This window comes from Prosopis cineraria, unplaced genomic scaffold (assembly GCF_029017545.1).
Source record: "Prosopis cineraria cultivar Desert tree isolate PC_DT_omini unplaced genomic scaffold, ASM2901754v1 PC2, whole genome shotgun sequence".
Classification (NCBI taxonomy): domain Eukaryota; kingdom Viridiplantae; phylum Streptophyta; class Magnoliopsida; order Fabales; family Fabaceae; genus Prosopis; species Prosopis cineraria.
The window spans coordinates 1,217,627-1,241,931 of record NW_026555333.1 but is presented as its reverse complement, the minus strand read 5'-3'; the positions used below and the strand labels follow the sequence as shown (position 1 = coordinate 1,241,931).

The 24,305-nt window shown below is 34.9% G+C and overlaps 2 protein-coding genes across 6 annotated transcripts; one reads left to right on the top strand and one right to left on the bottom strand.

The window, feature by feature from the left end:
* Positions 1-4,375: 4,375 nt before the first annotated feature.
* LOC129303855 (protein EXPRESSION OF TERPENOIDS 1-like) lies at positions 4,376-7,242 on the bottom strand. Of its 2 annotated transcripts, XM_054943402.1 has the most exons (3): positions 5,961-7,242; positions 5,103-5,509; positions 4,376-4,771 (listed from the first exon to the last, which is right to left on the bottom strand). In XM_054943402.1, the coding sequence occupies exons 1-2, from the start codon at positions 6,517-6,519 to the stop codon at positions 5,151-5,153; spliced, it is 918 nt and encodes a 305-aa protein (XP_054799377.1). In that variant the 5' UTR covers positions 6,520-7,242; the 3' UTR covers positions 4,376-4,771; positions 5,103-5,150. The 2 variants fall into 2 exon arrangements, with proteins under 2 accessions (XP_054799377.1, XP_054799376.1); XM_054943401.1 differs by lacking the exon at positions 4,376-4,771 and having other exon boundaries at positions 4,848-5,509.
* Positions 7,243-13,730: 6,488 nt separating this feature from the next.
* LOC129303747 (S-type anion channel SLAH4-like) lies at positions 13,731-15,922 on the top strand. Of its 4 annotated transcripts, none has more exons than XM_054943254.1 (2): positions 13,731-14,686; positions 15,443-15,922. In XM_054943254.1, the coding sequence occupies exons 1-2, from the start codon at positions 13,769-13,771 to the stop codon at positions 15,716-15,718; spliced, it is 1,194 nt and encodes a 397-aa protein (XP_054799229.1). In that variant the 5' UTR covers positions 13,731-13,768; the 3' UTR covers positions 15,719-15,922. The 4 variants fall into 4 exon arrangements, with proteins under 4 accessions (XP_054799229.1, XP_054799232.1, XP_054799231.1 ...); XM_054943257.1 differs by having other exon boundaries at positions 15,408-15,585; XM_054943256.1 differs by lacking the exon at positions 15,443-15,922 and adding an exon at positions 14,842-15,206.
* The last annotated feature ends 8,383 nt before the right edge of the window (positions 15,923-24,305 follow it).

Below are 24,305 nucleotides of genomic sequence, written 5' to 3'. Positions count from 1 at the left end.
TTGATTTTTTTATGGCTGTCATGTGGCGATCCCCCCTTAACGTACAAATTAAGTTGGCATATTATTTGTAAGTTATGTTCTAGATTTTAAAACCCTAACAATATACTAATTTTCAGAAAATATGCGTACGTGTATAAAGCTAACGTTGCAAAGCTTCTGAAACATTAAGAATCGCAAGTCAGAAGAGCAAGGCGTATGACATATGAACACTAGCAGGGTGCAGGAGCAGCTTTGGCATGACCGTAGCTAATATATTTAGTTTGGAGCACCGTTTAATTAGCTGAGCAGAGGCCCATCACCTACACCTGCACACACGGGGCATGCTGCTTTTCCTTTGCCCAAAGTCACGAACCCTAAGGCCGTGACCATCTTATCATAACAAACCCTACCTGATATATCTTCCTGCAAAAGTGTCAATTTCTTTCTTTTTTATAAAATATCCCGTGATTTGGATTCACCAATTCAAAAACAACACATTCAAGGATGCGACCGCCCCTTGTCAACCTTGTGTCATGGACGGGATCAACGTCAAATGAGTCCGTGAAACCACATGCACTATTTCTCCGATCACTAGAATTGTACATATATGGGTTCCACAGATGTAAACAGAGATACATCGTTTAAATATATTAATTAATTATACATATATAATATTTTGATAACAAGTCACTAAATTAGTGATTTTTCACCCGCACGTCCTTTTTTTTAAATTATATTAAAGTTTCACATACAAAAATTAATTATTATAAGGTTCAGTGATAATTGAATTAAGGAGATTGATAATTGATTATATTATCAATATTAACCATACGTACTTTTTTTAAAAAATTATATTAAAATCTCACAAAAATAATTTAATTACTATAAGATTCAGCAACAATTGAACTAAAGAGATTGACAACTAATTATATTATTAATCTCTTTAATTTAATTGTCAATAAATTTTTATAATAATTAATTTTTTTATAGGATCTAAATATAATTCTTCTTCTTTTTTTTTTTAGTTGATGATAAAGCTCACCTGCAATATTTTCGTGACTACTCAATATGACACGATATCAAATAATTTCTAAATGCAAAAATCGCCGTTCATTCTACTACTATTTTGGTCAAAACTTGAACGGTTTTTGTTTCTTTTCGTTCTTTCTGGCTAAAATCTGTGCAGCTTGGCTGTTTGTTTTTATTCATATCCATATAAAAATTTGCTTGCTGTCATTCACGAACTGTCAAATGTCCATATTCGCAAATGCATTTAATTTGGCATGAAAGAAGTCAATTTCATGCTGACTATGGTTGAACATAGGGACCGAATATTAATTAGTTCATTTAGTTGACCCCAACTCGAAGACAGCATGGCCGTATCAAACAATCTTTTTACCTATAGCCTACATGAAATGGTTTGAAAACGTGCATGATTCTCTCGTTGGAACTTGCGGGAAAAGACAAATCTAAACCCATGTCAAATTGAGCCATCTTTCGAGTTTGGTCCAATTCCCTTCCTCTTGGGGTATTGCTTACTTCGAGGAAACCCGTGCTCCACATTAAAGTTAAAATCGCTTAAAGAAATATAATCAAACAAGAATTCGTTTTCTTCGTTACCTTGCAGCGCCAATTATAACAAGCAATTCCAAGTTCACGAATTCAACAGACACATGCTCTGTGTTGATAACGTTTTAACAGGTAAAAACTTCTTATTGACAACACAAATACACTATCGATCGTTGATCTGCATGCTTCCGTTTATTATCGCCCGACTTAAATGTATGATTGTCTGTGCGTACAAGAAGGATGCTTAATTTAGTCCCAGTGCTCGAAATATTCAAATCCGATCCAGAGTACTTTACCAATTTTTTGTTGCATATATCTTACAATATACTATATTCAGGATGTTAAATTATGTTTTCCTTTGAGGGGCACTGAACACAAATTTTGTGAAAGCCAATCCACCGTAATTTTCCCAATGATTCCGTCACAGTCGTTTGCATCGATCTGCCGTCTTTAACAGCTGATACTTATTGATGGTTCTACGAGTACTCGTCCAACTGCAACTCGACTGAAGGCTTCTTACCGAATAACGAGCAATTTTCACTCAAATTTTCTTGGACATTGTAACAAGTACAAACTCAAAGCTAGCTTATCTTAAAAGATTAATCTATTAAGAGGAAAAGCTCTTTAAACCCTATATCACTTATGACTTATGAGGTTCCTCGATATAAGACTCATAGTAATGCCACCTCGTCAAGAGTCGACTTCTCCAACGATTTCACTACATGACACTTCACTCGCTTTTCTATCTATCAGAACTTTTATGGATAGCCTTTTCCGTGACACCAACCTCTCAATGAAAAGACCAAGGTAATGAGTACAAACTTAAAGGAAGAGCCTATTCTCAAAAGCTAGTCTGTTAGAAGAAAAAGTCCTTTAAACTTGTAAATCCTACAACACCTATAAAGCTTCTCAATGTAGGACTCATAATAGGCATGTGCAGCATTCTTATTATATTTTATGTATATTTCAATATGAATTTACTCCAGAGCTCTCAGTTTTTTAGACTAGATCATATACATCCTTTGATTTTAAATATAAGACCTACTTAACTAAACTTGCATTAAGAAACTTGGTTAATTTGATTATTTGTCCTATTTTTTTCTAAGGTACTCATTTTTAATAAGGATATTAAATGTGGATTGCAAAATGAGTGGGAAAAAATGGTGAAATTAACGAGGTAACATAGAAAAATAGGTAAAAATATACCTTTGATTCTTTTATATTAGACAGAGTTTTATTTTATAAAATATATTTTTAAATCTTTAATCCTAATATTATTAGTTTCATTACAAAATTTTTTACATTAAATTTTTCAAATATTAACAAAACATTTGACATATTTAATTTAATTTTTTAAAAAAAACAATGATTGTCCCAAACAATAATAATTCAAAACGAATGATGTTAGGGTTTTAAAGAATTAAATTAACATCTCATATAAAATTAAAAGATCAAAAGTATATTTTAACTTAAAAAAATATTAAAGGATGGCGATAAATAAAATTAAAGTCATACTTAGAACCAAAATAAATTCTTTAACTAGGATTTATAACTGGAGTGAGTACATGGAATTATAAATGCATCCGCACGCACACGCTCTTTTGCACATATAGGCTAAAGTTAAACGCGCGACAGAATATTCTCTATCCCCTCTATAATCGTGGTGTTTCAATCAATGAAAAGCCCAGACTCCTCTTCTTTTAAAATAAATAAATTAAATCAAATAAATTAAAAAGAAAAGAGCAAGAAAGAATCCGAATATAGACAATAATGGACTATATTCCAGATCTTTTGGTTTTTTTCGCTGGCTACGTCTTTCAGCCTAGAAGGCCATTCTCACTTTTTGGGTAAATAATTAATGCAACTTCTTTTCACCTTACTGTATTTGTGCATGTGTGCACTGCCTTTGTGAGACTAATTCCTAAGCTTGAGCGATTTTACGATGCTTCTGACCATTATAGTTTGAAGAAATACCGACGCTCTGTATGTTGAAAATAATTGAAGCACAGTTTCATACAATTAACTAACTTTTTTATTTTTGGTTCTATTCTCTTTCTGATCTTTCTATGGACGTGACCAACAGATGAATCTTTTGACTTGAATAATTAATAAAGTTATATATCGATAAACTCTTTCTTGATTCCCTTGATTTTCCTCCCATCAGATAATCCGTTTTACTTTTAATCCTCAATCTTTAATGGTTTATGAAGAAATCTAATTAGCGGAACAAGATTTTTATTATCTGAACAGTTAGATACGGGGGAGGGAGTGGGAAGCGAAAAGGGAGGGGCAGTGAATCTTTCTGTAATATATAATGCTACATAACCACAAAAGCTTGCTGAGATTATCAAGGGATGGTAGAGGAATCAGAAGGGGAAGAAACTAGTATACAAATTAAAAAGGGTTTATATAAATACGAAGGAACAAAATTATAGATGCAAGCGAAAGAGACTGCTGCATCTCAATCAGCTGGAGGTAGTGCAGCACATGTTATGGGCCAGTAATTATACAGAACTAGGAAATTTTTCGTAAAGTTTCTGATTCTTCCTTATGAACCAAAACCAGCAAACTATAAAAATATCATTTACCCTATCATATCATATGTTGTACCCTCCCCTATATCATTGGTGGCAGTCGACACTTGTATGCATATATACATGCATCGCATGCACATACTTTCAGAAGCATTAAACATTATCGGCTAAAGAAGAACCCATTTTCCAACTCTAGCATATGGGAGTCACATCCATGGATGTCTATTCAAGTGGCTAAATTTTATTGTTTCTCAGACAAGTAGTTGGTGTAAATGCTTGTTGTAATTCCCCATTTATACGTAATACAATTAATTATACAGATTTCGAAGGAGAAAAAAAGGTATGGAAACTGAGCATTTGCGTCCAGCAATCTCACTTTTGGTACTAGACTGAGACGCCCAGTTTGCCATTTAATTTTTACCGATGCATGAGAGACAAAGAAAAGATGGGCAGTGCCGTGACCTTTCTCCCCAGAAATCGTGCAAAAAGAGTGTGTGCATTCCACACACACAAACTCTCTTACGAAAATATTATAAATATATAGGGTTTCAATTGAAATTCTATTGCTAGCTTAGCCAAACACGAAACCTATATCGATCCGGCAAGCAAACGGATAAACGGGAAAAGCGGCTTCGAGTTCAGCACCAACCAGAAAGCTTACTCGATAAAAAACCCGAAAAAGAAAAATACTGCACATGAAGAAATCAAATCAGCTGCATAACATAACGCACGAATACCCAAATAACGCCAAGAAAATCCACGACGAATCCAAATACTCTAGAATTTAAAAGTATGCCATCGATAATATCAAAACATTGCAAATAATTGAAATCTTAAATCGCGACATTCGGACGAAACAAAACATCCCCCATTTCATGCATTCTGAATCATTTCCATAATCATTTTTAAAATCCCTAACTCCTCCTTCTAGCTAGTTACTCCAGGTGTTGTTAAAGACACGAGTATAGTCAATAAAAAAGTTCCAAGAGTTGATGACAAGAGAGGAATTGTTTCACTAACCAAAGCAACACTTCATTGTGAGTTCCCGGAGATAGGAGAGTCACGTGTTTAGGACCTCGGGGGTGGGAAGAATTGCGTACCAGCCATGAAGGCATTGAGCGGAGCCGGGTATAGTGAAGATGGATCAAATGGGTTAGCGCTGCTGGTTGTTGCCGCATTCGTGGGGGTCGACGCGGTTATGAGATTTAATTGTTGAGCTTCAGCTCCACCGGAGGAGCTCTCGCCACCGGTGGTGTAAGCACCTTCAGGGCCTTGGTCATACAGAATTCCCTTGAAAAGGTGACCTCCGATGTTCACAGCCGTTTGATACGCGTACTGGTCCTCTGGACTGTCCATTGCGCTTACTCTCACGCAGCGAAACACAGCCGAAGAGTTCACCTCCTGTGGGAATTGTCCCAGTTCCAACCCTAGATAATACAAATCAACACAAGAAGATCATGGTAAAGCAAAAGAAACTAGATATATAGAATTCCTCTCCATTCTTCACTTGTTTGAGAGGTATGGTTTGTCTCTTAACAAGAGTGATAGCCAAACAAACAAGTTGAAAGTCTAAAGGATTACAAGGAATTTTTGTCAATTTTACTTAAAACAGTGATGGAAAAGAAAAGAGGAAAGAGAAAGAAAGACGGTGACTATGGAGTGGAATCTAGTTTTCACACTGAAATGATATGGCAATATGGCATCAGTTAGGTGTATAGTGATAGAAGACTTGTTTTTCAAGATCTCGGGGCATTTTTCCTCGGCTATATCATTTCATAAGCCTTGAATTCAAACAAAAATCCCGCACCCAATATTTTCTTTCTAATAGTTGTTTTATTCCTTCTATCCCTCTTTTTTATTCTACATGACAAATTTCACCTGTTGTGGCAATTGGCATTAATGGAGCGCAGGCAAGAGAGCCGGAAGCTTGATTTTCTCTGTGTCGTTTCGAATTATCTCCTCTAAATTGTTGGTCTTGCTGCTGCTGCTGCTGCAACGCAGCGAGTTGTTGCTGTCGTTCACGGCGTTTAGCTGCGGGAACCCAAGTGCTCTTGACGTGGGTGTGGCACTGAAACCCTCGGCTCTTACAGCAAGTCCTGCATCTGAGATGTGCACAGTCCTTCTTAGCCTGGTTCCCGCAATCTTGACAGTTCATGCCACCTCCTAGACCTCCAGACCTCATGACCGTGAATCCGAACCTCGTAGAGTCGTCAGAGACGACGTCGTCGTTTGAGGAGTTTCTGCGACTAGGACCCGCCCCGAACGAGTAGTAGTTGTTCAAGTTGTGATGCGGCTGATGATAAGACTGCGGCCATATCTCGAATCCTTTGTTGTAGATCTCCTCGTTCCTGAACAAGAATAGGCTGTTACTGTTGTTGTTATCTTCTTTTTCTTCTTCTTGTTTGTTCTGTGGGCCTAGAGAGAAGAACCCAGCCATTTGTTGCACCCACAAGCTGAAACAGTGTCTAATTGAGGCATACAATCCATAGCAGAGAAAGTTTCCCCGAATCTTAAAAATAATTTTCAAAGATCAGAGTACAGCTGTAAATTTTGGATCGGGAGGGAGGAAATGGGTTGATCTGTGGTTGGTTTGGTTTAATATTTGACCCGGATCCTTTTGCTGTTTTTTTTTCCCGCTGCTGACTGTTTAGGGGTTGTGGTGGGGGCGTCTCAAGTCTCAAGTATGATCTTCTGGTTCTGGTCGTGGTTGGGATTTTGCAGCTTTTGAAGGGAAACTGCAGTTCAAAAGACAGAATTAAAGAAAATTAAGGATAAAAAGGACGGAGAATAGGGAAGGGAAGGTGGTATTCATGCTGCCCAATTCTGTTCGCTGTTGGAAGCAATTATAGCACGGAATTAGAGCCTCTGCTACGCCGCCATGGGAACTGCACCCATCGACTCTACTATACAAATTACGAACTCTCATTTATGGTCACCACGCCGTCATCTCTCTCTCTCTCTCCCCCCGCCCCTTCTCTGTAATCAATCACTCAAACATAGATAGTCCGCGCCACACTGGGTTTTGTTGCTGCTGCGGTGTGGTGGTTTATTGTGTCTCAGACTGTGGACAGAATGTGTTAAGGATGGCAATATGGCATGATTATGAGTGTGAGTGAGAGAGAGAGAGAGAGTATGGAGGGAGAGAGTCTGCGTGGGGGAACATGAAAATCTATCACAGGCCACTTCACTACAGTGGTCTTTCAGTTCAATTGAATCTCAGCCGGATGAGTGAATTCCAGTCGAGTTTTGACCATCTGACGGATGCCGTTGATCCACGTGTCAGGACTAGAGCTTTTCCTTATTCGTCCTTACACCGGAAAACCCGCTAGTACTTTCTCTGACCGTCCCTATAATTAAGATTGTATTCTTTTGATTTTTAACGTCTATGAAGCAATCTACCCAGAGTGGAAAAACCAATGTGCGTCGCTCACATGCACCCGCGTTGCGCATTCTCTCACGGGCCTCTCCATCGCCGCTCAAATCTTGCTTTTCATCATGACTCCTCCTCATCGGACGGCTCCCACGCGTCATTGCCATTATAACTGAGGTCATTTTACTTGCCCCTCGTTGCTTCCTTTTTTTACTATTATTTGGAAAAACCAAATCGTTCCTTCATCTGTATGGGTTAATCTCGGGCCTAGTGTATTTTTACCTGACCCAGTGCCCTGCATTCCTGGGTTTACTTTTCTATTCCTATTTCCTCGTCTCATGCCTCGTATTCCCCTCAAAATTCTTTCAGTAATCATTATACGATTGACTCTCAATTTCACATAAACACTTTCTTTATTGCTCCATTTATTTTACGATTTAGAAAATCAGCTTCTCGACCAGGTCAACACCTATACGTCGAATTCGGCTTTCTTTCACTTCACACAAGGCTGGAAATAGTAGCCCCCCCCCCTTCTGGCGGTGTCATCGCCTATGTGATACACGGCCCTTCATTCGTTTACTTCATATATTTAAGCATTTGTTGACTTAATTAAAAGGACTACGTGGATTTGAGAATAGTTGGACTATCGTGTGAGTGTGTGTGGGGAATAAGATTTTTCTCTCTTTTTTTTTCATTTTTTGTATCTTGGCGTTTTAATCGAGATTATCGATGTCAAAGTTTCTGTGTTTTTCAAAGATTCTACCCTGCCCCGTGCCTGAGGCATATTATTAAAAATCACTTCAATTTTAGACCCTACATTATGCAACATGCATCATAAAACCCTCCACAGATATGTGATTATTGCTTTCAATCACGATGATTACCATATTGAACGGTTCGCATAACATTACCTCGTAGTTGCTCCCTTCATGATTTCTCCTCACTCACATACGGAAAAGCGTCTCTGAAACAATTATCAAGGTGATCAGGGCGTCAAGCCCCATAAATCACCTGTAATAACTCGCGTGTTACCCTCTACATGATGAAATTATTCGATTTGGCAACTCCGTTTTTTTTTTTTTTGCTCGTTTGAAAACGAATTAATCGTAGTATGAACTCACAAATGATTTTAATTTTATTTGAGCCACTCGTGATAGCTTGTTAATTAATTAAGTTAAATCTGTTGTGTTTATCATCGTAAAAATTGGCTACAGTTATACATTTACATCTAAAACTTTGGGGGGGGGGAGATTATGAAAATTCATGGAATTTCATTCGATTTCCAATACACAAGCTTTGTTGATGAAAAACCTCCGGCATGTCAACGTCTATGCATAGATGGTGAGATATGAGGGGCAACACGAGTAATATATGCATAAAAGTTGGAATGAAGTGGCTAGTAATTGAAGTCGTTTTTTTTTTTAATCACGGAACCGCATCAAGCATAATTTGTTCATAGGACTTTGTGTCTATAAATACATAGCAAACGCAGCAATCACCGATATAAATATGCCCTCACAATCATGAAATTGGAGAAAAAGAACCCGCGCAATGAGTCCTAATTCCGCGTCTCGACATGAAATTATTGAAAATATTAAACACGAATAGTAGCTATGAGATGAAATGTGAAGAAAATGAATTAAAGCAGCACATGCATGCATGACTTTCCATTTGAATTGAAATTGATTATATTAGCGTATGGAAGGAAACGGTGGACTGGACCTGGACCCATTACGCTGAAGGGTGGTGTGGTGGCACAGTGACGGTGATCAAAGACAAAGTTGTATTTTATAAATAAATAAATAAAAAAGGACAAATTAAGTTTTAGCTTCTGATTATGAGGAATCCCAGGTCAAAAAGAAAAAGAAGGAGAAGAAGGGAGATTATGAGGGGGCGAACGCCGAATTTCTAGAAGTAAACGGTTGGAACGTAACGTACAGTGGGAGGCAGAGAGAAGTAGGATGACGGGGAAGAGAAGTTGGGAAGTGGTCAATTTAGAAAAAGGAGTAAACACCTCGGAGCTAGCTGTCAAGGTAGAAAGCGAGAGGCACAGAAAAAACGAGTATTAGAGTGGGATTGTTGTGTGTTAAGGAATCCATGAAATAGTGAGATGGGTGCATCACGTGAACCAGCCCCAGGCCTATCTAATTAAGAACCACCGCTAATAATTGGCTCTCTATTATATAAAACTGGAAAGAACACCACCTAAGCTGCTGCGCTGCTCACTGCCCGTACGCTGTCCTTCGCTATCCGCCTCTACCCCAATAATCTCCTTTCATTATTATTATTAATTTGTAATTAGGGGCCCGAGAAAACAAATCTTCCTCCCCCTGCCGTTGGACCCTCCAGCATGCCACTGATTAACCTTTTCTTTTCTTTCAACCATCATTGACTTCTTTATACAGTATATTATTGTAATTTTTTGAACATAATATATACATGTATAATGATTGGGCCAATTAGTGGCCGAGATGGAAACAATGATGCGCTCAATCGTCGCGATCGGTGCCTCCCCTCCTTATGCAGTCATGTCCGAGTCCTCGAAGCTGGTCAAACGGCCCTTTTTGGACTTTTACAGTCAAATGTATCCGGAAAGCAAACAACAGGTTCGGTTGGACTTGATGAATTTAATGAGCACGTCTCAATTAAACCGAATCATGAACACGGCGATAAAGTGCGTGTCATTACTCATGGCTGATCGGCCACTGGAGTCGAGGTTTTGAGTTCAATGATGAATTGTGATACTGCTACGCTTGCGTCTTGAATCTGGTGGGTGATCCATGTTCCATGGTTCATTGTAGCAGTGGAGTGGTATGGGAATTGAGGGGATGTGACCTTGCCTCCCCAGTTTTCAAATTTCTAGCGGTGTCCTCCTTCCCTCTTCTCCCAATCGGGTCATAGGTCATGATTGAGGTTTAGACCAATGCCGTGGTCGGTTTGGGCTGGCCCAACAACATAGCTTATTTTAATGAGCCATCATTGTCCATTTCCTTCCTCAGGACTACACTAACACTGGCGGATGCTGTGGGTGATGTAAATCTACGTAGAACGGGCCCTCGAGTTGGTGCTGCTCCTTCCTAGCACCGGTTTTTCTCCTAGCTCGGGACCTAAAAATTTAAATACACTAGTCGTGTAACTTGAGGACTTGTACGTATATCCGCAACTAGGTAAAACTGACCACGTCCGCTTGATGGATGGCTTATCTATTGAGATGCTCTCTTGAGTGCCGCCGCTGAAATTCATTCTTTGAGTGCTCTTTAATGAGTAACGACGCTTATGTACAGTGTGTCTTGCATACTTCTCAAAATTTTATTGGCGTGGAGACGTGCACTCGAGTCTTTATTTTCAGATATGACTTGTAAGGTAACACGTGCTTTTTTTATTCACAGGTATATATGCTGGTTTTAGAGTTTATAAATATCCTCTTAATTCTCAAAATTTATATCCATACAATGTTCAATTTTTGTACTGTATTTTAAAATTGTAAATTAAACGTCTCGAAATTAACACGTGAATTCCTGGCCTCACAAAGAGAAATGACACACAAATTTTTTAATTTAACATTTAAACTTGAATCAACAACTCTTGGCAGCAAAAACAAAAAACAAAAAACAAAAAAAAAATCAACAACTTGATTACTTGACACATAGCCTGTCTCTCGTGTAATTTATCCGTTTATATAGTTATTTTTTCATGCCCCTGGATTTTCTTAATGTGTTTCTCTTGTTCACTTTTCCTTCGCCCGCGCCCCCACAGTGAGAGAGAAGGTGCCCCTTAATTCAAGTGAGAATTGAGACCACGTTTCTACTTTTCCCCAAAATTTCCTCCCTGTTTTAACAGCTGCCTGCATTATTCAAATCCGTTGCGGGTCATTTCTTCGCACTTGGAAGAGTCCTTTGTGTTTTGTATGGTCAAAGTGGTCTACATTTCATGCACACTGAGTGCAATTATTAAGGTCGCTGAATCCAATCAATGCTTCCCCCGTCCCCCTGTCTCTCGAGCCCTGCGCTTCCTCCTTCCCTCCTTTCTCATTCCATTTCCTCTTTAATATTGCTGGGGTTTCAAATTTTAACTCCTCCATGGAAAAGGAAAAAAGATTTAAAAAAAAAAACTTCAGTTCATTCCTCTCCTATCTTTTTCCCCTCCTCTTGTTTTTCCCGGGCATTTCCATTTCCCCCTCTATTAATTATTATACTTTCACTCCTCTTTTAATACTCCTGCTCCTGCCTCTGTCCCCTGGGAGAACCAAAGGAACCTAGCGACCAATGTTTGGCATTTGAAAAAAAAAAAAAGAACAGAGAATGAGAAATTAAAACAAAAAAGAAGAAATTTGGTGTACTAGCGTCTGAAAATAGCCAATACAATGAACTGGACACTCCAGATGTGAAAAATGTAGAAGTGTATGGTTCAGTTGGGCCGGCATGTGACTCAAATAATGATGGGATGGCTCCTCAGAATTTAGACTAGAGTGTCGTAGACCCGATTTCGGGTTTCCCCGATAGGTCCCTCTTGAACTCCACAATTTGCCCTCAGCCGTCTACTTGTCATCATGTCTCGTGCCAGCAAACAATTCCTTGTTCACCAATGAAATTGGCCTCCTTCCTTCTTTTTATTTATAGGGAAGCAATGCTCTCTTCTTTCAACTGCCATCATAACCCATAAGACAGGAAGGACTTCATATCCCCTTCCCCCTCCTTTTTACTCTTCTTTTGTTTCAAATAAAATAATTCCATTATCTATTTAATTATTAACACAATTCTCCAACCAATACCATGCCTGAGCAGGGACATTCACAGATGCGGAAACCTCGTTGGCACGAGTTTTATGCCTGTCCTTTCCTTAAAGGGAAAACGAATCACGATGAATACGTTTTCAAAGGGTTTCAACCTTATACAACAACACTGGCTTGAATCCTTTCCTCTCGTTTCTTCTTAGCCCATCATCAGATTGTCTCCGATATATCTCGTAGCTAGTCGTATCCTTTTCCACCATCCTCTATCATACATTCCGAGCAGGGAACTTTAACACGAGTGGTCAATCTACAAAATTCACAATTGTTATAAATATTTTATTTCTCAAGTCATTGATACTGTTTATTAATGTTTCCCATTGACATATGCTAAATCAAAGCCTTATTATGCATTTACAATTAATTAATCATTATATCTGATGTTTCAGCGTAATTATCTTTTTTGATGCTGGAATCATAATTCACTAAAAGACAAGAAAAGAAAGAAAGGTTAAGGTTCAAGGCACAGTAACCCAAAGAAAGGAAAAGATTAAAAACAAAAACCCGGAATTGGATAGTAACACACGTTTAATTTTCACCTTCACATGGTATGCGCATGCACAATAATTAGTTACTCTCCCATCACTATATATAAGGTATTTTTTATAAGTTTAATTTGTTCTTAAATAAAAAAATGACAATAATATTTTTGAATAATTAAACAATTTTATTTTTATCTTAAAAAATAAAATAGATCATTAATTGCATGTTTTCTCTACTACTATCGTAATATTAATTATGATATTATTAGGAATAAAATTAAAAAATTATTGTATTTTTATGTAAATTTAACTAAATGATAAATTTTTATAGATATGTAAAATTTAATTAAAAATATTTTATATATAAAGACGGAGGAAGTAATTACTTGCAGGCCGCGGATAAATCATGAGAACATATATAAGCTCAGCTCCAAAAGGACAAGCAGGCCCGGTCGAATTTCTGGGCCGTTGTTGTGGCCCAAACTTTGGCCCACTTTTAGTCTGAGTAAATGCTGAAGATGATCCCCACTGCCCCAGACTTCAGCTGCTGTCCCGTGTTCATTGCAAAATGCTGGTGTATGTTCTATGTTGTCTTATAGAACCGAAATCCTGATATCCCTCGACATAACTCCGATGTTTCACCTGCATAAATGTTATAATGATTCTTGAAGTATTGGCAAAAGCAGCCTTAGCTAGCCTGAGCAGTCCCTAACGTACTGGTGTGCGCAGATGACTGTACCCAAGAAAACGATGTTTGAATTAATATTTACAACAAATGCATGAATCATCGTGGATTATACTAGCGACGAGGACATCGTACGTAATCCCCTCCCTGTACAGCATACAAAGCCTACCCAAAAAAACAAGTATTTTCTTCCTTTAAAAACTGGTCAACTGGTTTTTTTTTTTTTTTTTATAATACGCCCCCTTGCCTCGATCCCCCTCTTACCCTGCCCTATAAAATCCCAGCATATGGACAGGGAAAAGCGCGCTAATAAACTCTCTCGTATGTGAGTCTGATATAATCTACCCCCAGCCAGCACCAATGGCCTCATGTGAGATCGAGCTTGTGATAAACCCCACCTCCGCCACCGCCCCCGCCCCCGCCGTGGTGACCAATACTAGCCCCAATGATAACGATACTCATAGTCACGATTCTTCCCTCGTGATGATAATCGCTAAGCGCTCGTTAATAATGTCCCTAAATTCCATCCTAACCAAACTTCATGCAGGTTATTTCAGGATAAGCCTCTCCCTTGGTGGCCAAGCTCTGCTATGGAAGATATTTGCAGAAGCAGCAGATCATGACACAGGCATACTAGGGCACGTGCGCAACATGTTCCATCCCACCGCTTTTCTCGTACTGTGGTCTCTCTCACTCTTTGTACTCGTCCTACTCTCTATTCTTTACCTGTTGAGGTGCTTGTTTTACTTTGAGATGGTAAAGGCAGAGTTCTTGCACCATGTAGGGGTTAACTATCTCTTCGCTCCCTGGATCTCTTGGCTTCTATTGCTTCAGTCGGCTCCGTGCGTGGCTCCGAAGACCCGTGCGTACTTAGTTCTGTGGTGGGTCTTTTCGGTGCCGGTGGTGCTGCTTGACGTGAAAATCTACGGTCAATGGTTCACCAAGGGGAAGAGGTTTCTGTCCACCGTGGCGAACCCTACGAGCCAGCTATCGGTGATAGGGAACTTGGTTGGGGCACGAGCCGCGGCTCACATGGGGTGGAGAGAGAGTGCGGTTTGCTTGTTTTCGCTGGGCATGGTTCATTACTTGGTGCTATTTGTGACGCTTTATCAGCGCCTCTCCGGTGGAGATCGGCTTCCCGTGCTGTTAAGGCCGGTTTTCTTCTTGTTCTTTGCTGCTCCAGGCGTCGCGAGCTTGGCCTGGGAATCCATTGTTGGCGGCTTTGATACTGCTTCCAAGATGCTCTTCTTTCTATCCCTGTTCCTCTTCACGTCACTGGTAATTATATTCGTTCGAAGGCATATTTTTATCTCTTTTATCATTCCCCCCTGAATACCTATATTTATACATAATATGAACATATGAAACACATAAAAAGCAGCACCATTCATTATATTTATGACCACACAGACCCACACATGTTTTAGTTTCAGTTTATGTTCTGGAAGTTTCCCTGGAGTGCAATGACTTCCTCACCTGTACTTTTTAGTTGTTTACACATCCGGTGTCCTAAATCTGCTTCACGTTGAGATAAAGGGAGACTTGACAAAGGCCTAGAGAAGGATCCTTCCGGGCAGTGGTTATACGGCCGATCTCCAGTACTGTGTGTTTTTGTGAAAATTTCACACATATTTTTCTCACCTGCTTGTACTTTATATGGATGCCTGCAAAACTTGCCCTTAAATATAATCTTTATAATTAAAACATTTGATTTTTTTGGACCCGAAATTATTTGATTCAATGAATTCATTTTATGTAAAGATATTCAAAGAAATAATTATAGCTAATTTTGAATCAATGTAATTATTTTTTGGTCCTTGACGAAAGTTTGATAAAGAATGAAGAGCAGGTGAGGATCATTAAATTTCAGTTACTATGCAGGCCCATGTAGATGCATGACCATTTTTCAGTGTGCTTTCATTAGTTTACTAATGTTGTAGACCCCTTTTACGTCATGGTCGATTGTCAAATATAATAATAATTGGAAAAAAATGAATAGCGAATGAAGAAGATGGATGTTGGCGTGTCGAACAGATATGCAGGCCAATGCTGTTCAGGAGGTCAATGAGAAGATTCAACGTGGCATGGTGGGCATATTCGTTTCCGGTGACGGTGCTGGCGATTGCGGCGACGGAATATGCAGATGAAGTGAAGGGAGGGATCGCAAACTCGCTGACGCTGATTCTGTCGGCTCTCTCGGTGTTGGTATCCTTTGTTCTCACGCTCTTCACTCTGCTCAACTCTAAGATGCTTCTTCCCGATAACGATCCCATCGCTAGTTTGCTCCTTCATCTACCGACATCCCACTGAGTACTGACCCCCATGCCTCTTTATTTCTTTCATCTTCTTTTTTTAATTAGTTCATTACACACACACACACACACACATGCGTGCATGTATGTGCGTGGCGCATTCCTTTGTCTCTGCCTACATATATTTGTGCATGTTAGTTCGACCGGCAAATTTTGGCCAAAAAATAAAATAAAATTCTACCGGCAAATGCGATTCACTACTTGGGAAAATAAAGTCCATCCGTCATCAATCAAAGTTCTGTGCTGGCAGCATTTTGGAGGTTCATCAAATATTTTGTATTGACAAAGTCACAAGGGAGATCGAGCTTTTATAATGCTAAAAGGTAAAAGCCATCCTTTCCTTGCAAGAAACAATAAAATTAATATTCTTAATTAATCAAACCTCACACTCAGATCCGTTAATTTTGCGATGCTTATGTACGTCTTAAGGTAGATGTTAGCATGAAATTAAAAGTAAATATGGTTAAACAACTTTTGGCATCTTAAAAGTACTTTTGAACTTTTCAAATATTAAAAACTGGTTGAAAAATTTTTAATTGGCTGAAATGACTTTTAAAATGTAAATTGAAATGAAATTTAAAAGTGAATTTTGAAACTCTACTTTGAATTAGATTTTAAAATGTTAAGTTTGAGTTGAAAATTTAACGAGGAGAACAAATTTTTACCTACTTTTTTAATTGACCATGTTACCTTTAATATTTTTTTTTCTTTGCACTACAATCATCGAATTCTCTTTGGTCTCTATTCTTCTCAGTGCCATCTACGATTCCTCCAACCGAACTTCTCCTGTCTCTCTCTCCTTGCCGTCGGTGCTTCCTTATCTAGTAATGAAGGTTGAACATTAATAAATATTGAACTATTTATTACATAATTTTTTCAGCATATTAAACTTTATATTTTTTATTTTAATTACATAACATATTAAATTTTGTGTTATTTTAAACATTTATAGTATATTATATTTGTATAAAAAATTATAAATCATCATAATTTAATGTCATTGTATATTTAAAAGTACAAATTATCATTAATCTAAATAACTTTTAATTTATCAAACTGACTTTAAAAAATATATATTCAGACACAAATTTTATTTTAATAACTAACTTTCATTGAATTAACTTTTACCAAATACACACTAAAAAAAGATGATATGCACCGACGTCAACTCTGAAAAATATTTGAATATCTGCCACACTATCAATCAATATATCAATAAATAATAGCATGGGTTAAAGGGCCTCTTTATCTTTAATCTATTCTCTAAAAAATATTAGCCATTTTAAAATATTAAATGGTGCAATTTTTTCAAGAAAAAATCATTGCAAAAATTTATGTTAAATAATAAATATAGAAATAGAGTCAGCAATAAAAATTGGGTTTGAAAGTCTTATTTAAATAAGAATTTAGACTTAAAAAATAAGTGATTTGTAGGATAATCAGGCTTTAAGACCTATCCTTGATAAGCTTTAAAAAATGAGCTTAGGCCCAGATGGTCCTCCAAATCCTGTTTTATTTTTTTTCTTTTCTACCTTGGAATGCACTGTGTGGCAAATGGGAAAAAACTCTCAGTATTTAACAATTCCAAATTCTTTAGCTCTCTTTGTCTCCTAGCTCAACCTCTCCCTTTTGACCTCTCCTTTCCTCTAGTCCCTTCGCCTCTCCCCTCATTGGTCTACTCACTCTCTAGCCCTCTCCATCTCTCGACTCATCTCTTCCTCTTGTCTCTTGACTCGATGTCTCCCTTTCGGTGTTATATTGCTCTAGCTTTTTGGCTCTCTTACTCTCATGTGATTCCTCTTCTGACATAGACCTTTGTTAGGTCATGGATGTTTCGAGATTCAATTTAATATTTACTTTTAAGATTTCAATTCAATTTAAAATTTTAATCTCCCATCTTATTTTATGAGGATTATATCGATATGCCTCGTGCATTTATTTTTTGAACATTGTTATAAATTGTGATGGCATCAGCTAACATTTATTTAAACTTTTAAATTTTTTATTTATTTTATAAATGACGTGAGACCTTAATTTAGTTTATATTAAATTTTAGAATTAAATTATTGTGTTAAATATTATGATGTTGAATTAAATTATTTTTAAAAAAAGAACATTAAATTACAATGTTGATTTTTTTTATATTTTTTAAAAACCGGGCTTTTGGACCCGAACTTGAGTCCTTTTAATAAGGGTTGAGTCTCAAAATTTAAAAAATCAAGTTTTAAGACTTGGGCCTTTAAGTGCTAGACTTGTCTGTTTTTCCATCTTTGATAGGAGTCAGTGACTCAATGTCTATAAACTAAGTGTGTGTTTGGATCATTGTTTGCAAATAGTTGTCTTTCCAAATCTTTAAAGCTGATACTCTAATTTAATGGTTTTTTGACTAACCATTATTTAATAATTTAACATGCCTGCTAAGCACTCTGGACAGAATATATCCTTTCATTCAATAATAAAAATTAGGAATAATAAAACTTTTAATCTTTTAAATTTACTTTAGTTATCAATTTTACCTCTCAAATTTAATTTTTATCAATTTGACTTTTAAAATTTGTCTCAAATATCTGGTCAGTCTTTTTTATGATTTGAATAGAAGATAAAATCTTCATACTCATCTTGTAAAAGCGGTTGGGTGAGCACTCGTCCTTTAAAAAATTACTATAAAAAGAAAATTTTATAAGAGTATATTTTGAAATAAACTTAAAATATATCTTATTATTTTTTGGACATTGATACGTTTTTATTACTATTTATGTTGGTTTAATGTTCAACTTGGAACAATGTTGTTCTAAGATGCATTTGGTGTATTAAAAAAATTTATTTATATAAACATTGTTATTTATTTCTATTATCTACTCACTAAAATAATCCTCAATGCACAAAAAATAAAAAAAATAGGGATATCATGTACAAAACATGATTATTTACAACCATGTACAAAACATCTTCAATTGTGTTGGGAAAGTTGAGATTAAAAGAATGATCTTAAAGCCTAAAAATCATTTGAAAATGTAGAGTTGCCATAGCAGCATCGAAGGAATTCGAGCATTGTTTAATTGCCTATCATCTCCCAAGCGATGAGCTCCACACACATCTCTAGGAATCAAAATTTGGAATGATAGGTTATATTTAAAAATTTATGTTCATCGGGACAATTATATTTTATGCCTTATAAATACTATTTTTATACTATAATTATCACCTTTAATATTAATCTTCTATTACTTTTTAATATCTTTGTCTTAATTTTCCCGCGCATTGCAAGGTGTGAAAGCTAGTTGTTAAAAATTAAAATCTGTTGATACAAAAAAAAAGAATATTAATGATAATTATTTAGATTAATTAAAAGAAGTGTAACAATTCGGGTAGAAAAAAATAAAATTAAGAAATTAAAAAAACATGGTTTAAAGGAGTGTGTAAATAAAAATTAAACTAATTCAGTGTCTAATTTTTTTTAATAACTACATATGCATGTTAAGTTATTAAAATATTATATTTTATACATTAGATTAATTTAAGAATAAATTTTGTTTTAAAACTTAAATGACTAACATGATAATTTTAAAAAAGATATGGAGCCAAATTCATAAAAATTAAGCTTAAAAAACCAAATCAATAATTAAAAAAAAGTTAAGCAACTAAAAGTTTCATCAAAAATTATATGTCACGAATTAAACAAAAAGCTACAAGCTTCACAGAAAGTATATAATTAATTTTATTTCAAATATTTTGTGAAGTATGGTGCCCATAATCTAGTCATTGAAATTGATCATCTTCCTCCTTATCCATGGTGACGAATCAGTGGTCCCTTTTGGATAAAATTTATCTAAACAGGTAATTAACGCCTTTTCTATATTTCCAACAATTGTTATAAACAAATTTGTTGTTGAGGAGAGAGATAATAAGTCAATTGGCCATTTTAATTTGCGCCACTTGTATGTCTCTATGAGTGGATTATAGTTATATTTCAGTTATTTTAATTAACAATATTTGATTAATGCTGTTTGCTAGCAATATATATATATATATATATATAGATATAACTTGTGTGAAAGAAAGTAAATCTAGATACAGCAACATGGCATGGAAGATCGAGGATTGTGATATGTTTTTATGGATAAAAAAATCATTTAAAAGGTTACTCTTAGCTGGACCGTACTTAGTATAATGCTATAGTAGTTTACGTTGAACGGCTGTATGAGATTTATCGTTTGTTAATGAACCCCAGTATACCTCACCTCTCTGTTTTTTTTTATTTTTTACCAGCTATATATAAAAATAATTTATAAAATTTATGAGATGTACTGTTCATAATTGATCCACTGTAAAAATATACATATAGAAATTGATACACGGTATATCTCATGGCTCATCTCTCCTGTCTTCTTTTTTTTTTTAATCAACAGTACAGTGGCGGAAAGAGAAGGGACTAGCATTTTTAATTTTTTTTATATTATATAAGTGTTAAATATTTTTGACTCCTCTTAAATTTAGGAAAACATTACAGTATATATATATATATATATTTTAATTTTGGCTCTCTTTGCTTTTAAATTTTGACTCCGCCCTGGTGTATGTCTCGTCTCTAATCAAACCCCATACGAAAGCACTGCCTATAATATGATTATTATATCAATACAGCTACAACCTCCAAGTCATCTTTTTTCCTTTTTTCTTTTTTTTTTTTTAAACCGACAAGTTATCTTTATATATGCGTAGAAACGAAAGTGGCGTATGGATGCCAGGTACGAATTTGCAACCTTTCCGTAATATATTTTGCTATTTTATAACTAAATATCAATGTATAATCATTCGCAAAAAAAAAAAAGTTATCTTTATATATTTTGCTATTTTGATATTCATTCTTTGACATTACTCATATCCGATAAATCTAACTTAAATGTCTCGAATCCTTCGAGTACATTAACTATGTTCCATTGGAAGGCGCAAAATAGTGTGCTTGACTTGATTGATTTAGAAAATATTTTATGTGCTCCTTCTCATTCGAAATATAAGTTTTTCCACCAGCTAATATTGATTTAAAATATAAACAGTTTAATATTTATAAAAACTGTCTTTCTCATTTTACCTTTACATTTATTAACCTAGTTCATTATGTGGCATCGCAGTTTATCACCTCCTTCTTAATTTATTGGCCAATTTTCATGTTATTCTGACTTTCTCACATAAATATTCTCTTTGATTTAAGTCATCACTCGTGGCTGGGACTAATTTTACAAAGAGAAAACTATAGATATAATTAAATTTCATTTATACATGGATTATAGTTAAAAGTTACTTATAATTTGAATTGAATGGAGTCAATCTCATTAAATTTAAATTTTTTAAAAATGAGAATTCATGAATTTCATAGAATTTATCTGTTTAAAGAGAGAGGAAGAAAAATTTATGTTTTTGTAAAAAAAATAATGAAACCAGCGAAAATAATAATAAAAAAATTCATATAAATTTACGAATCTTAACTTTAGAACCCTTAAATTTAATTTTAACTACCCGTCGTTAAACTAGTTAGAATGGTAAATGGTTCATGGTTTAATAATTAGATTGATTGAACCAACTTGTCCAGTTTTTTAACCTTTCATAGCCAACTAATTATATTGGAACCTTTTGCGGTACCTTTTTATTCGTTTGTTTCCGATCAAGGTTCAAGATCAGGAGTTTTCGCTCATGAGAATAAACTTTTAAATATTCAAACGTTCCTATCACACGCGCGAAGGAATTACAAGTAAAGATGTTGTAAGAAAATTAATGTCAAGTTAAGAATTTTAATATTGAAATAAAGAAAAAAGAGTATTGGATTTAAGAGTTTTAATGTTAAAAAAATAATTTGACTTTAATCTTTTGCTAAAGCCCTTGTCATTCTCCCTTTTACCTCCTGCAATGCAATTGCGAAAGCCCCTTTATTTTCTTCCCCTCTGTCACGGCTGTTTATTTTTTTTTCCTTTGTTTTATTGTATAAGTGTGTGTGTGTTATTTATTTGTATAAATCTGCTGCAACCTGCAATCGTCAGAGAGCAGCCACACGTGGAAATTGAAATCGTGTTCACAATGGCGTCAGCGTAAGTCGAAGTCTTTCCCTGTGCCAAAGTCTGCGATACAAATTTCATGTTATCCGGCGAAAAAAAAAAAAAAACACACACACACACATACACACAATGGGGGGGGGGGGTTCTCAAAAAAAAAAATAAAAAAACCCGACCTCTAAAATCGTGAAAAACTTAAAGTCTGTTTTTGAAAATTTATTATGAAAACAGTTTTCTATCCTTTAAAATAAAAAAAATTATTTAATAATATATTTTTAAAAAGTGTTTTAAAAAATAAAAAAAATAAAATATTATTTTGAAGAATAAAAAATAAAAATAAATTTTAGGTGTTATGTGATTATTATTTTGGAGAACAAAGAAGAATGAAAAAACACCTATTTTTATTATTTTTTTATTTCGAAATATATTTTACAAAACAACAGATCTCAAAATAATAAAATAAAAATAATTTCAAACAACCCTCAAGCTCTCTTATCATAGTTCTTTTGAACGAGAAAATGTGAAGTAAAAAAATTAATGTAATTATAAAAAATAAAGATACATTAATTGAAAAAAATGATGAGTTATGTTAGTCGTACAACAGCAAAGTAAAAATTAAAAATATAAGATAAAAGGGGAAAGCAATAGACATGAAATTTAAAAATTTGATTGATAATTTATTAATGATAATAGTGATTTTTTTTTAAAAAAGTTTCTCTATTTATAAATGATTCTAACTTAATACCTAAGCCTTGGAATCGCTATTTTTTTTTAAATTTATGAAGCACTTCTTTTATTATAATCACTCTTTTTATTTTCATAATTCAAGCATGATATATTTTCATAATTCAAGCATGATAAGTGGAGTGTGAGAATGATGATCTAAACTCAATCTTGATTTAATAATAAAGGTTTATGAATATTTATTTTTAATAATTTTAAAATTAATTAAGTTGAGTTAAATTAAAATTTTTAAATTTATAATTTGAGCGCAAAGTCATGTGCGCGAAACTAAGTGGGCCTTTGCCTAATTTGTCCCCATGAATTTATATTTGCGATATCTTTTTCGTATCTAATCGCCTTTCCTTTATCAGATCAAGCAACTCTACATCTCGGAAGGTCATTCTTATTCTTATTAGTTTATAAATCCTGGCTGATGAAAACGTTTGCAGGCACTGAAAGCTCCATCGGTTTCGGATTAAAATATCAAAGTCGTAATTGGATACAACCCAGAATTAATTGTTTAATGGCGAATTGGATAATAAATAATAGCGAATTGCACGGGGACTAACAAATAACCATGAAAACAGGACAAACAGGGCTCAGCGTTGATTATTCATTTGAATTGATGTACAAATCACAGAGCATCGTGAGTTAATCTCTTTTCGGATTAAATTTATCACGGAGAAACCTAAATAAAATTAGGTACGTCAAAATCAAAGGGATTAGGTAGAGCTTTCCATGACTTTTACTCGGAATGCAGATAAACTCCGGCTTTTCTTATTGTTTTTTTTTAATAGAGCTTAACCGCAGGGGACAACACGTGTCGCTCTCAAATTTTGTCCGCTGTGCATGTCCAAACAAAAATGGCTGCAGAAAAAAAAACATTCAACTTCATATCGAGATTTTTTCCTTTTTAAAAAAATCAAGACGATATTTAAACCGAAAAAACAAATGAGGACTAAAAAAAACTTTAGAAGTCAAGTTTTAAGATTAAGTATATTACACAGGCAAGGTTGGTGCGTCACGCATGTATTCATTTGACCTTTTGAGAGCTAAGTTTAGAATTATTAAAAAAAAAAACCAGGAGAACTAATGGAGAGAGAATTCTGGAAACGTCACCGATAGTAGAAAATATCTTCAAACGATAGCTTCACTCTAACACCTAGCTTAGCTATTGGTTTGCAGTTTTCACGTCCACTGTTTTCCTTTAATTTATAGCAGCTTTCACTAATCCGACGTTGATGGATTCGGGAGAAAAACCGGACCTCGGACCTCGATGCACATCAGTAGATATTATAATATTTTTTTAATTTATAAGACATATTTTAAAATATTTATTTAATTTTATTTATAAATCACATATTTTAAAATATTTATTTAATTTTATTTATAAATTACAGTACATCATTTTAAATAATATTTACATATATTTTTAAAATTAATTCTTACAAAAAAGTAACATATTATTATTTTTAAAATTTATTATATAAAATATATTTAAAATTTTATATATTTTTTTATATTAATATTGATAAGGTTAGTAAAAATAATTTATAAAAAAATATTATAAAAACAGAAAAGGACTGGTGAGAACAGAAATGTCAGAATGCCACTTGTAATAAAAATAATCAATTACTAAACTTGGGGCTGTATCGGCGAACATTTCAGATCATCAAATGACAATTTGTATTTTTGGGATAAGAATCATCAAATGACAAATAAAAAACCCATACTCCTCCCATTATTTTTTAAATCATTTCCATCAATATCAATGTAAAAAAAATATAATAAATATAAATGTGTACAATTTTAAAT